This window comes from Bos indicus x Bos taurus, chromosome 29, assembly GCF_003369695.1.
Source record: "Bos indicus x Bos taurus breed Angus x Brahman F1 hybrid chromosome 29, Bos_hybrid_MaternalHap_v2.0, whole genome shotgun sequence".
Taxonomy (NCBI): Eukaryota; Metazoa; Chordata; class Mammalia; order Artiodactyla; family Bovidae; genus Bos; species Bos indicus x Bos taurus.
The window spans coordinates 13,728,760-13,743,127 of NC_040104.1; the positions used below are offsets into that span (position 1 = coordinate 13,728,760).

The window sequence follows — 14,368 nt, forward strand, 5'->3', positions numbered from 1 at the left end:
ATCTACTCGTCCTCCCCTGCCTCAGAAGCTTTTGGAAGCCAGATCAAAATTTGTCCCACTGGGGAACAGTGTCCCCCTGGCCCCACTGATCCAGGGCTGGTTGGCAGATCAGGGAGGCAGGTGATATGAACTCGCAGGCGTCTGTCCATCTCCTCCAGGAGAGCAGGCCCTGTGTCTGCTGTACCCCTAGCACTTTTCACGGTGCCGGGCCACAGTACATTTCCAATTTGCCCTGACATTTCCACCTCAATGGACAGAGCTGTCCCCACCCAACACACACACACACACACACACATACACGTACACACATACACACACAGCCTGAGTTCTGTGAGTTCAAGGACTTGTCACTGCACGCCCCAGTCTCATTCAGCAATGAGTTTAATCTTGGGATACTCAGAACAGGACACCAGAAGCTGGCTCTGAGCCCTCAAGCCTCTCCCTGGAGGCTGCCTGGATGCATTTACAGCTCCAGGAGTGACATTGATGACAACGTTCATCGGGGACGCTCCCATCAATCCAAGCAGACAGGTGGGGACCCAGGGCCTAGTGCAGCCTCCGGGCCCCTCCTGGAAGACGTCTCTATGCTTCTGCCCCCACGGGGGCTGGGCCCCACTCTGGGCCTCTGGGGATAGAGGTGAGGCCTGGACAGGACCATCTTTGTAAACTGTAGGAGGCTCAGAATAAGAATCTGCTGTCCAGGGATGGTCACTGCAGAACAGAGCTGTGTCCCTGGTGGGCTCCAAGCATCTCTAGAGGCAGGGCTGGCCTCTAGCCCCAGCCCCGGTGGTTGGGGAGGGGCAGTCGTCCTGATTGCTGTCAGTTGGCTGTGCCCAGGACGGCTGGACTCCTTGCTAGATGCAGGCACCAACCTGAGCTTAGCCTGGGTCAGCTGATGCCCCCCTCCCCAAGCCCCAGCACCCACCTGTCAGAGCAACACCAGCCCAACAGCTCCTGCATGTGAGGCTCCCCTGCCTCCAGCAGTACCTTTGAACCCTGAGTTGTCAGACACTCAGGCAACCAAAGCCCCAGACACACGAGAACTGGAAGGGGCCCCAGGAATCATCCAGCCTAGCCCCTCCACATGCTCTGCCAAGAACTGGCCCAGACTCTGCTGTTGCTCACCCCCAAGGCAGAGAGCTCACTACCTCTCAGGGGTAGTGCCTGTGGTGCCCTGGGGCTGCTGTTTGGGCTGGAGGAGGGCTGTGCTAGTAGGTTCTGTTGATGGATGGAGGCTAAGCTGTAAGAGGTGTGGACTTTCCTTTCCTGTCTCCAGGGGAGGACTATCAGCCCCTTGGGGATGATCGGGGAGGATGGGGGGTGGGGCATGGAGCAGAGGGAGTATGCAGAGCAGGAGTCTGGAGAGAGGGAACACACAGAGCTGAACCCGGGCTAGGCTGCTCCGATATCATCATATTCTTCATCAGAGGAGGAGTCAGGCTGGGGAGCATGGGACCCTGTGTGAAAGGGAGGCTCAGGTCAGCGAGAGGCCCAGTCATTGCCCCTGCTGAGCAGGGACAGAGCTGAGCGGATCTGGACCCACCTCGTTCTCCCCCATGATGCTATATGAGACCATCTTATCATCTTGTTCATGATTACTGCCCTCGACAGAATGTCAGTCCTGAAAGCAGAGTCTTGTAGAGCAGGGTTGTGGTCCCTAAGCGCTGGGAGCTGCTCTGTGACCACCATCTCCCCCATGGGGCCATCTGGCTGCTTCTGCTTGAATGCTTCCACTAATGGGGAGCTCACTTCCTATTAAGGTAGTGTCTTTGAATCTCTCTCCATCCCACCTTCATTCATTTTCTCTACCTCCTCAAATTCTTTTTTGTTAAAAAAAAAAAAAAACAATAAACAAAAAAAAAAAACCTCACTACTTTTCTTCTTTTCCCCTTGAGCTGATGTATCCAGAGCTCCTGCATTAATCCACCCTCCAGTCCCTCTCCGTGTCCCCTCCCAGGATCCTTCCTCACCCCCACCACTGGCACCTGGACATCCAAACTGCTCAGCAGAAAGGGGCTGGGGCGGCCGCTGGTAGTTCTGGTACCACTCGCCAGAGGAGGTGCTGGAGCTGTCATCAGCTGAGGGCCCTGCTGGAAAACCCCAGAGCCAGTCACCCTCTGCCAGGCTAGTTCACAAAGTGCCAGAGCTAGAAGGCCCTCAAGACTCGGTCAAGTCCTCAGCTTGACAACTGAGGAAACAAAGGCCCAGAGAGGGCGAGAAACTTGTCCACGGTCACAAAGCAAGTGGCTGCTGAGCAGGGACTAGAATCCTGAACTCAGCCTGGCTCGGGGCTTCCAGCTTTACACGTCCTCCAGTCGGGTCGCACATAGAATAGGAGGCTGGAGGAGGTACACAGTCCTGGGCCTACCTTACCTGGAATAGTTGCCTGGGAGCCAGCCAGCTCCAAGTTGGGGGGCTGCTCCAGGAGGGGGTTCCTCTCTGATGAAAACACTTGAGAGCTCCACAGAGGTCGCTTGCTGCTGGGGCTATTACAGTACATCTCCCCCGAAGATGTGCTGGAGCTGCTTTTGCTCCTTGGAGGATGTGGAGGAGGAGGGTCCAGGGAGGGAGGGTTTGCAATGCAGTGTTCAAGGTTGGCAGGTGGGACCTCGGAGGCATGCACCTCTTCCAGTCCTGGGCCTGAAAAAGAGAATGGTGATCAAGAAGATGCAGTGCAGTAAGAGGGCTTTAAGTTAGACCTGAGAAAGAACTTACTGCCAATGGGAATTGGTTAAAGTCAGGAAGGACCTGTTGAGGGAGATTGCACCGATGCTTCTCGAAGTGAGTGAGCTGCTAGGTCTGGAGGCAGTGCTGGAATCCTAGTCACCTCCCTCCCTCCACATGCCTCCCCAGGCTGACTCACCTTCCTCCAGTGGGGGCATCTGGAACCTGTTCTGCTGGGCCTCCTCCTCTGTGAAGCGGTGCCGCTGGGAATCTACAAGCAGAGGTGGCGGTGAGGAAGGAGGTGGGGAAGCCTCCACCTCCTTGACCAGAGGAGCCCAGAGCAGAGGCTAGTGTTCTGTGGGATTCGGGAGGCTGAACAGGGCAGGAGGACCACCCTGACGTATGGAGGGGCTTAGTCTCTTTCATCTGATCCCAGGCTCACATCCTAATCCAGGCAGACCTTGAACCTCAATCTTAAACCAGCCCGGGGACAGGCTGCTTCTGGCCAGAAAGTGGAGCTTTCCCAGAGCGGAAGCCGAGGGTCTGGAATCTGCATCCTGGGCTATGGTACCTCCATTTCAGAATCAGAGAGATGCAGATTCACAGCATCTTAAGGACTTCAGTGTCATGAATCTGGGAGTCAGCTCTTTCAAACGTGTTACTACTGACTTTTAGTCTCGGTGTCATATTAATAGCATTTTGGACTTGCAATCTTTGATCTTACACGACTGGGCTCAGAATCTCAGATTCTAAGGACACTCCTCTGTGGCTCCCCAAGGTTGGTCCATGGCCCCTCAGACTGGAATCATCCACATTGCCCCTCCAGAGGCCCTGGTTCAGCTGGGAGTCCGGGGGGAGGCAAAGATGGCTGCTGTCCCCGGTGTCCATCCTGCCCACCACGCAGTAAGAGATCTCTGGCCTTCATCTGGACACTCAGCTGCCCAGGGCAAGAGCTTTGTCTCCCTGCCTCTCTTGTAGCTGCTGGGTTTAAGTTCTGGCAGGTAGAAAGTGAGTGGGAGCCGTGTGGGTGTCCCTGGCATGCTGCTTTACAGGTGGGGCATGCCTTGCCTCCCCATTGCCTCGGTCTAGAATGCAGACATGGCAGTGAGCCATTCTGGACCATGAGGACAGGGCAACGTCTTAGGGACTGCAGAGCAGCAAGAAAGGAGCCTGGGCCCCTCCAGCTTATCCGGATGATGTCATTTGGAGGCTGTGTCCCACACAAACAAACTCTCATCCTAGCTTATAAAGTAGGTCGCAGGTGGGGCTCAGGAAATTTTGATGAGCTCCCAAGGGATTCACAATAGCTGTGAGAGTCTCTGCTTTCCTCCGACCTCCTTGCATCACGTGGGCTCTGCCTGAGCACTGTTTTTCCTCCTCCTACATCCCCAGCAGGCAGAGAGCAGAGCTGGAGAAGCCAGCTAAGGGGTGCGAGCTGGGCTCATGGTGGAGGTGGGAGAGGAGGTGAGACTGAAGGAGCAGAATGGGACACAGAAGGGGTGTGAGCGTGCGAGAAGCCATCTGAACCGGAGTCCCTCATCTTGTACAGAGATGCAGCCACATTTAGGTGAATGTCGACGGACTGATTTTGAGACCCTGCATGGTCACAAACACCAGAGAAAAGGTAATCCAAGGGGAAATGCCTTGAGATGTCTCCAGGGTCACAACACACTTGGAAAACATCAGTGCAGGACCACTGAGAGTCAGTCCAGTGGTCACAACAATGGAGGTGCCACCCTCGACAAGCAGGAGTCACTGAGGGGAAACCTACTGCAGTTCCCCAGCCAGCTGGGCCCTCTCCCTGGAGCCGGAAGGTGGGCCCTCGGAAGTCGGGCCCAGGCACTCACTGTAGAAGGTGGTCAGGGCCACAGGAGGCTGGGTTCTGAAGTCATAGTGCTCATAGTCTGAGTCCGAGCTGGAATTCGAGTCTTCGGGGGGCGGGGCCTGGACCTGGATGGGCAGCTTGGGAACTGGGGAGAGAACAGAGTTGAGGCATAGCAAGGCAGAGCACAGAAAGGAGCAGAGAGAGGCGGCAGGCAGCATGGATGGTGAGGACCAGAGACGGAGGGGCGGGGAGCATGCCAGGCAGCCCACCTTGTGCAAGACTGTCAGGCCTGGGTTGTCTAAGCTCCCCCCATCCATTTCAAACACAGGAAACTAAATAACAATTTTTTTTTAATTTAACAAACACATAGTAGTCACTACAGGCCAGGCACTATTCCAACATTTACAAATATTGGGATGTCCAAAAAGTTCATCCAGGTTCTTCCATAAGATCTTACAGAGGGCTTCCCAGGTGGCTCAGTGGTAAAGAATTTGCCTGCCAATGCAGGAGATCTTATGGGAAAAAACCCTAATGAACTTTTTGGTCAACCCAATATTATCTCATTTAGTGCTCATAATAACTCTGTGAGGCAGCTACGTTAGGGTCCCCATTTTACAGCTGGGGAAACTGAGGCACAGAGAGAGTCTCACATAGCCCAGAGAAGAGGCAGTGTGGGCTCTTAATCTCTACACCATGATATTCAGTGAGTGGCTGCTCTGAGCTTACCCTTGTGCTAGGTTCTGTGTTCATGTTCTCTTCTCAAATATATGGATCCTGTGTGCAAAGAATCTTTATAATATTTCTCTGAGTTTTGTATTGGTTTTGTGTCATCGAACTCTTTCAAATAAAGGTGATTTAATACTTTCATAACACCGTGGGATTAAACTCGAATGCCTTCACAAGACTTTGAAGAGATATACATCAGTATATCATTAAAGATGGATGACTGATTCCTTTTTTTATTTGGAAAATATGAAATACATTTATGTTCCAGGAAAACTTTGATGGGGCTCTGCAGACAGGCTGATTCTGGGCAGACTGTTAGAAGAGGTGATGATGTCACAAACCTACTGGCCAATTAGCAGAACAGAGCTCTCCTTGAGAACTAAGGTCCAAAATGCCTTGGGCCTGTTTTGGTCCAGAATTCAAAAGCCTAGAGCTCTAGAATGAGTGCACTGGAAAGTCATCTGCCCACTGAGGCCCAGACTGAGGCTAGACTTGTTCAAGGTCCCGTGAGCATGCGTGGGCTGGCCCAGGTCTCTTCTCCAGCTGGGGCACTGCTTTGACCTAAGCAGTACTGACCCTCCAAAAAGTATTCCCTTTTTGACCTCCCCTGCCCTCCCCAACCCCAGGACAGGCGACATCCTACCTTCTTTGGCAATGGTGATGGGGACCTCTTGATAGTTTTCCATCCCTGCCGGGGTGGTGGTGGGTGAGTGCTGGTGGTTTACCACAGCGGGGAGGGCTGAGGGAGGGGAGGCAGAGATTCTACAAGTCACTTTGTGTGCCTTTCCAGTCTTCCTGGTTCTTTTCTGATAGAGACGCTTCCCTCCCACCTTCCCCGCCCCCATATGCCCCTAAACACACACACAATGTGGTCCTCCCGTGGACCACTTCTGAAGGGCATGCTGGGAAAATCCTTCCCATCAGGAGGTGCTTCTTGGGACCAGGGCTGGATGGCCATTGCTGGATCACCTTCACTCCTGCTGGTGACCCCCATGGCTCACGTCCCCCTGGGAAGACTGCACCTCAGGTCTGCTTGTTTTCATCCCTGGGCATTTCCTGTGGCTCCCAGGACTCTGCACCTACCGTATTTTCCTTTCATTCTCAAGAGGATGATGGCTATGAAAACAAGTGAGATGAGAAGGAGAATTCCCAGAACGATGCAGGGGATGAGGAGCATTAGCTCTCGAGATTCCCAGTCCTTCGTTTTCACAATCACAGAAGAGTCTGGAAGAAAGAACCCCAAATCAGGGAGAAAGAAGAATGGACATGGACTTTTCCTTGTCTGTTTTACCTCTCCTTCCTCTCTGCACCTGACCCACTTCCCTTTTGGACCTCTCCTCTTCCTCCCTTCTTTTTTCCCAATTTTCCGATCTGCTTTTAGGTGCCCTGTATATAGTGTGTGTTCAGTCATGTCTGACTCTTTGTGACCCCCTGGACTATAGCCCACCAGGCTCCTCTGTCCATGGGATTTTTCAGGTAAGAATACTGGAGTGGGTTGCTATCTCCTCCTCCAGGGGATCTTCCCAAGTGAAGTCGCTCAGTTGTGTCTGATTCATTGTGACCCCATGGACTGTAGCCCGACAGACTCCTCCGTCCATGGGTTTCTCCAGGCAAGAATCCTGGAGTGGGTTACCATTTCCTTCTCCAGGGGATCTTCCCAACCCAGGGATCAAACCCACATCTCCTGCGTCTCTAACACTGGCAGGCAGATTCTTTATCACTGTACCACCTGGGAAGCCCATCTGGTATATAGTAGGTGCCTGAGAAATGCATACTGAATGAGTCATTGAATGAAACTTTCTCCTGGCCACCAGCCCACATGGATCTGTCTCTGCTCAATAATAACTGAGCACCTACAATGTGCCAGGCACTAGACCTGAGGAGACAAATAGGACAGTAGTGTCACAGGCCTTGAGGGTCTCTGTCTCTGTCTAATGGGAAGATGGATGGACAAGCTGACTCAGTCCAATTCAGTGAGATGCCTGGTGTGATGAAAGTATGGACAGGTGTGCATCCCTCCAAGCGACACTGATTCTCTGTGGGTTAGACCATGGCTGGATTCCCAGAGAAGGTGGCTCTGAGCCTCTGCAGGCAGGGAACAGATCATCAGGAGAGAGAGATCTCCTTCCCTTGGCCCAGATGCATCCCCTCTACTGGAGGTGCATTCCCTGAGGGCAGGAGTGAGGGCCAGAACTCCAGAACTTCCGGCCCTGAAGCCCTGGTGTGACTGTTTGCCTTCCCCTCCCTCCTGGCCCCACCCCTGCTGAAAATAACGCAGAGCAGAGAATGGATGGAGGCCACAATGAAACCCTAATCCTCATCACCCCAGAGACATGAAGCATCTCCTGCTCAGTGCAGAAGGCCTGGGGTGTGCAGACTGCAGGGCTGGAGGAAGGGGAGTGACAGTAACATGGGAGGCTGGGGGGATGAGCTCACCCAGGCCCCCTGACTGGCAGCAGTGTCTGCTCCCACTAGGAGGATCACCCCTCTCCCTGTCCTCACTTTCTCCCCTCCTCTTGAAAATGGAGCAGTTTGGGCCAGGGTGGGAACTGGATGTAGCAGCAGGAAGAAGGTACAAGGCAAAGACTGGGCTAGGGGTCTGGGGGAGACCTGTGAACATGAGCCAAGAGGGTCAGGGGCTGAAGGAGGGGCTGCTGGATCATGGGCTGGAGTGTGGTCCTTGGAGAATAGGTCTCCATAAGTGCTTTGCTCCTCTGAGGGTAGCGTGGTCCCCTACCCCAACCTCAGTAATTAAAAGTGTGAGAGGGTACGTGTAGGGGTCCTGATAGGAGCTCACCCTAAAGCTTTTCATTCCCTCTCTATGCCTTATCCATAGCCAGGTTCTCTGGCAGGACTTGATGGCCTTCTGTCCCCTCCCCAAGCTACCCATTGCCTCTGGAGAGGATCTGAAAGAGGGAGCCAGGAGCAGAGTGAGGAGTAAGCCTATGAATGAGGGCTGACCCCTGTGCTTATCCTGGAGCTGCCAAGGGGCTCCACACCTGGACTAAATCAATAAACAAGAATAACTGATGTCCAGGTAGTGCTTACTGTGTACTGAGCCCTGTTGTGAAGTGTGCTCTTCACCAGAAACTCACAGCAACAATACTAGGTGAGAAGTACTGTGATTCTCATCTTCATTTTGTAGTCTAGGATCTGAGGCTCAGAGAGGTTAAGAATTGCCCAGCATCACACAGCTAGCAAGAGGTACAGCTGAGGGTTGGGCCCCAGAAGTCGACTCCCGTGATGGCTAAGCTACACACAGCTGGAGGACAGACCAAGTGTGGATTCGGAGTTAAGAGCCTCAGATGCAGGTTCCAGGCAATGGTGGCAGGCTGGCAACCCACCCTCTGAGCCTGAGCTGCTACTTCTGTGTAAGGGTTGCGGGAAGACCTCCCCAGGGGGCTGCTGGGAGGATTAAAGGGTTGGGAAATAATGATGGTAAAGCCCTGGCCAGTGCCCAGCACATTATAAACACACTGGCTGCTACCCTCGGCGTCCCCACTCTCTGGCTGGTGTCAGATCAGCTCTGACTCTCTCTAGCTCTGTCCTCCTGCCCTACTCGCGCTCATGGAGAGTGGGAAGAGGACTCCTGCCCATGGAATGTCAGGATTCACGGAACTGTGGAGCTGACATGCAGAGGCAGATGAAATGAGCAGAGCACAGAACACCCAGAGAGCCCAGGGACAGTTGGGGAGTCAAGTTCATTGTCTGGAAGTGGGGGGTTGGGGGACAGACCATCAGACCCCTCTCTCAGACACACACACACATACACACACCATGCATGCATGCAAACAAGCTTCTGAAAAACTACCCCCAGGGATACTCACCCACAGTGACCGGCTGACCACTTGCAGGGACTTCAGTAATGGACAGATTGAGCAGACTCCGGGCACCTGTTAGAAAGCACCGCTCATTCACTCAGCACATGCACCCAAACACCTGGGTGGCTGGGCTTTGTGCTAGAAAGTGGACAGGACAGACAAGTGGCCTGAAACTGGGGGCGTGTTCCCACCGGGGCACATGCTGAGTCCCACACCCCACAATAAAGAGGATCTGATGGATTAAATGCAAGGATGATTCTTTGGTTAAAATAAAGAGCTAATGAAAGAATTAGCCCTTCCTTCTGTACAATCTGCTAGAGAACCCAAATATTTCCCCTTTCCATCTTGTATTGAGTTTGTTCTTCACACCTGCCTCAAGAAGTGGGAAGCTGACAGTCTCATCATTATCATAATCATTTGACTGGTAAGGGAGGGGGCTTACCACATTCCATAGTGGATACTGCCTGATTTCCTAGCTACTCTGTGAAATGCCTGGTATCAACATCTGCATATTCATGAAGGAAGCCTCCCAGCTGGTAATCAGCAGAGCCGGAATTCATAGCCTGGTGTCTGAACTCCACAGAGATGCTGACACTGTGTTTGTTCAAGTCTAATGCTTTTACTTCTTCACATTTTAACACCTCGGAAATTAGGGGTGGTAATATCAATCAATTCAATTGATGGCATATCAAGAGTTTATTTTGGCAGCGTTTTTGTCCCCGATGGTGCATAAAGGAATAACTGTGAAAGTGAAAGTTTTTCAGTCACATCCAACTCTTTGGGACCCCATGGACTAGTCCATGGAATTTTCCAGGCCAGAATACTGGAGTGGGTAGCCATTCCCTTCTCCAGGGGATGGCTTCCCAACCCAGGAATCAAACCTAGGTCTCCCGCATTGCAGGCAGATTCTTTATCAGCTGAGCCACCAGGGAAGCCCAAGAATACTGGATGGGTAGCCTATCCCTTATCCAGTGGATCTTCCTGACTCAGGAATTGAACCGGGGTCTCCTGCATTGCAGGATTCTTTACCAGCTGAGCTACCAGGGAAGCCCAATAACAGTGTGACTTATGATCAATGCCATCTTAGACTCGGTGAAACCCAATTCATAGAGCAGGTAGGAGGCTTTGCTGAAATCATACCAAGTCCCAAGGAATGCCTGGCACCTGATTAGGGCTCCAGACACTGTAGCCCTATTATTAGTGTCTTCTAATTTTTCTTTTTACAGTGATCACCAGCCCAAGGATAGCAAATTGATTTTGTTTCCTGAGCCAACTCCAGTCACTAGGGAACACTGCTTCATATATAATAATGCCTTAATAAAGATTGGATTCATGATTCTGGGGCTGTGACAAGGATCTGGGGAAAAGAATACCTGATCAATACCGTGTACCCTGGGCACGGTAAGGGCCATGGTCCCTCTTATGCCAGTATTTGTCATTCCTAATCTAGCCCAACCTCTGGTCCTTGGGCTACAAGTTCTTAGGTTGTGGATTCAGATGGAATTCCTGGGGATGGGACAGTGGAGTGGGGAGGAGGAGGAGGGGTACCTGAGCAGAGGACCCTGGCTGCCTGGGACTGTCTGCAGAGGTTGGAGTTGTTGAACCGCCAGAAGCATTTGGAGAGGGTGGACTCCTTTCCCTTGCATGAGTAGAACATCTTGCCCGACAAGGAGTGGGGCAGCCCCTTGGGCACCCGGGCCACGGTCCCACAGCCCAAGTCCTGGCAGAGCACGTTGGCCTCTGAGTCGTACCACTCACTGTCACACACTGTGTTCCAGACCCCTCGGAAGTACACCTCCACCTGCCCCTCACAGGGGTCAGTGCCCCCGGTCAGGCGCCAGGACTGGTGCTCTGCAGGGGGTGCGGGGGGTCAGAGTCAGGTCAGGATCCTTTGAGTGGAAACCCCCACCAGCCCTGACCTACGGATGCAGACTCCCCAGAGCCAAGGGGTCTCCAGATGCTCTCCCTTCTGCCTCTGCACGCCCCTCTCGTCCACCCCGTCTGCTCTGGCTGACCCTGTGCTGTCTACATCTCTGCTGCTCAAAGCGTGGTTCAAGGACTGGCAGCTTCGGCATTACCTGGGACCCTGTTAGAAATGCAGACTCTCAAGCCCTGCCTCAGATCTACTGACGCAGAATGTACCTTGGACAAGATTGCTCCTCCCTCTCCATTCTCGGGCTCGAGAAGCCCTGGCTGGACCAGAACCTCATTCCTCATCAGGGGAGCCGCTGACGGCCTCCTCAGGGCCTCCCTGCCTCCAGCTCCCCTTGCTGCACTGAGCCAGGTGACCAACTCTCACTCAGGAAGAGTCTTGTCTCTAATGTCACCCATTCCAGGAGGCGGGCAGGCTTCACCCTCCGCCTCTGCGCTGTCTGCTGCCTCTTAACCCCACCTGGCTGCCTTTCGTAGGTCATGTGCCACTCTCTCTCCTGGATTATGTTTGTTTGGGTCTCACCTTCCCTTTGGACTGGGACCTCCCACGGGCAGGGTGGGTCTCTCCAGCACTCATGGAGGCCCAGCAGGCCTATAGTGAGTGCTGGATGACCCTGGTTCAGCATCACCCACTCACCTGAACACACCACTCCGGCATCCTCCTTGTGGCCACAGTACCCATTTCCGGGCAGCCCCGGGCAGTGCCACAGGTAGGTCTCCAACCCGGTGCAGTTCACTTGGTCCCAGTGGATGCGTCCTTGGCCAGGGGCAAAGTGCAAGCCGGGCAGGGCCTGGACGGCCCAGCCGCAGCCCAGCTGCCGGCACACCACGTGAGCATCCTCCAGGTCCCATGTGTCGTCACACACCGAACCCCACTGGCCGTGCTCCAGCATCTCCACGCGGCCCTCACATGGGCTGCCACCACCCACCAATTTCAAATCGCGTTTATCTGGGGATGGGAGGAGAATGGGTTTGGGGATTGGAGGGAAGAAGTAGAGGAAGGGAAGGGGTGAGAAGATTGTCGGGACTGGGCAGGGGAGTGTTTCCCCAGGGTTGTAGACCCAGGGAGAGGGGCTTGAGAAGACTGGCTGTCAAGGCTGGAGACCTAGGGTTGGGGAGCCAGTGGGAGGGGCTAGTAGCCTGGTGGGCGGTACTGAGGAATCTCTCTGGGCCGCGTGGGCTGGCTGAGGGGCAGACTAGTGGGTGGGGCTAGAGACCCGGTGGGCGGGGCCTGAAAAGCCTAGGGGAGTCGAAGAGCTAAGAGATGCTGGGAACCTGGCGTATTTATGTATTAGGGGCTAGGGGCGCTGCTGGCGCCTCAGGTGTTGGAACCAGTTGTATAGTTGTATTTGCGTCGCTGGTGGGTGGGGTTTCAGTTCAGAGGGCGATGCTTGGGCCCAGGGGCCAGAACTGAGGACAGGAGGGAGGGGCAGGGGCCGAAGGCTTGGGAGGTGGGACGGGCAGGGGGCCTGGCGGCCGGTGCGGGTTGGTCCGCTCGTACCTGTACAGTTGACCTGGGCAGGCCACTCGTCGCTGCGGCAGTCGCGCTCCACCACCTTGCAGCTCAGCCATTCGGGGCCGCTGCACTGGACGGCAGGGGCCAGGACACTTGTGGTGTTCGGGGCCCAGCTGGCGTTCCCCGCGGCTGCCCAGGCCGGCGGCTCCGGGGTCTGCAGGACCGGCAGTTCCAGCGGGTGAGCCCGGCCACAGTCCAGCGAGCTGCACAGGGCGTGGGAGGCATCGAGCTCCCAGAGCGCCCCGCACACGGGCTGCCACGACTGCTGGAACCAGACCTCCACTGTCCCTTCGCAGCGGGTGCTCCCATTCACCAGACGGACCTGGAGTCGCTCCCCTGGAAGCGCCAGACATCAGCTGAGCCTTGGCAGATGCTGATGCTGCTGACCCCAGGGATGGAAGGGGGTGGAGGGGCGCGGACAGAGGCCAAGGGCTTCACCAGGGATCTGCTGCTTAACCTTGGACGGTCCCCTACTCGCTCTGGGCCTCAGCCTTCCTGTCTGCAAAATGGGGGCTGGGCTGGCTCCTCCCCTGACCCTTTGATCCTCCTTACAATCAGGAGAGGGTAGGGCCGAAGGTGATTAGAGGTTAAGATGAGTTAACCCTGGGGTGTCCAGTCCCCACAAACTCTTCTCTCTTGCCTCCGCCTCCAGAGTTACCTTGTGTGAAAGGTGGTTGTGGGCTCAGAGACACCCCCATCCCTCCTCCCCTCTCCCACCCCCACCTCCTCCCAGTACTATGGGGCCATATTTCGCCTCCCAGACTCCTCCACTATTTTGAGGGTACTACCAAGGAGGATGGGATCATGACCCCAGAACCTTGAAAGATGGACTTGGGGCTGATGATGGGGTTAAAGATGGGCCATTTCAGTGGATGGCAGGTCCTCTTCCCCTGAGCCTGCCTCCTGCTTCTGCCCAGAGTTGTACAAGACTTTGCACAGAGTGGATCCTTAAACATCTGTTGAGTTAAATAAGGCCCCATCTGATGGAACCCCAGTACCCCTACCAAGAGTCCTTTAGCTTGTTCTCAACAAATCCTCTTTAAATGCTCACTGAATACTTTGCCCACATGTGCATGATTTTTGATCAATAGCCTCTCAAAGATGGTAGCACTAAGATCTCAAACTGAAACTAGTAGTGGAACTTTAGACATTGGGTCAGGAAGGAGAAGTGTTATCTGAAGTTAGGGAACCTCCCTGGTACCATAAAAACCCATTTCCCTTTTCCATCACACCAGCAGACCACCTGCTTTGTCTCAAAAAGCTGCCTATGAGCCCAGTAATATCTTTCCTCACCTGGCTCCAAGGTCTGGCTCTCTGCACTGGTGGTGCTGGGCTGGTCAGATGGAGTCGGAGATGGGTGACCTGAAATTAACCAGCAACAGCTGTGGTGGGTGAGTGAACTCCAGCCTGAGGAGGGCACACAGGTGAAGGGTAGGGGGCACTCATTGGAGCCTGCAGTGTCTACATGGGGCCTCTGCTAAGACAGGGCCCTCAACCTTGGGTGCATTTACCTCCTTCAGGGCACAGAAATTCTCAGCATCCCCCACTTCATCTATTATTGTGCACACATGCTCAGAAATCAGAGGAGAGCAGAAAGAACAACTGTGGCTTTGGGGCCAGACCCACTCACTGACTGAGTGAGCACAGAGGGGTTACTCACTGCTCTCGGCCAGAGTCCCAACTTGTTTACAATAACACTTAAGAAAGTATTATAAAGCTAAAAGGAGACAATACCAGTAAAATACTTCACATATATAAGTAGCTCGAAAATGGGAGTTATTATTAGGAAAAACACTTTTGGTTTGGAAAATTTGTTTGAGAAATTCACACCAGACTTTAGCGTAGTTGGCACATCCTGGACTGGGAGCCGTTGGACTACGAAGT

The 14,368-nt window shown here is 54.0% G+C and overlaps 1 protein-coding gene across 4 annotated transcripts in view; it reads right to left on the minus strand.

The window, feature by feature from the left end:
* Window positions 1–363: 363 nt before the first annotated feature.
* CD6 (CD6 molecule) overlaps window positions 364–14,368 on the minus strand; it is a 45,642-nt gene continuing 31,637 nt past the window's right edge. Inside the window, exons 2-13 of one of the 4 annotated variants that reach the window (XM_027532338.1) lie at window positions 13,778–13,846; window positions 12,470–12,820; window positions 11,606–11,917; window positions 10,585–10,887; window positions 9,043–9,108; window positions 6,299–6,439; window positions 5,859–5,954; window positions 4,512–4,634; window positions 2,864–2,935; window positions 2,374–2,640; window positions 1,986–2,087; window positions 364–1,457 (exon numbers count right to left, since the gene is read on the minus strand). In XM_027532338.1, the coding sequence (XP_027388139.1) occupies window positions 1,393–1,457; window positions 1,986–2,087; window positions 2,374–2,640; window positions 2,864–2,935; window positions 4,512–4,634; window positions 5,859–5,954; window positions 6,299–6,439; window positions 9,043–9,108; window positions 10,585–10,887; window positions 11,606–11,917; window positions 12,470–12,820; window positions 13,778–13,846 (1,967 nt within the window). In that variant the 3' untranslated portion in view covers window positions 364–1,392. Of the gene's footprint in view, window positions 1,458–1,985; window positions 2,091–2,373; window positions 2,641–2,863; window positions 2,936–4,511; window positions 4,635–5,858; window positions 5,955–6,298; window positions 6,440–9,042; window positions 9,109–10,584; window positions 10,888–11,605; window positions 11,918–12,469; window positions 12,821–13,777; window positions 13,847–14,368 lie in introns of all 4 variants that reach the window. The other 3 variants (XM_027532337.1, XM_027532339.1, XM_027532340.1) reach the window with 3 other exon arrangements.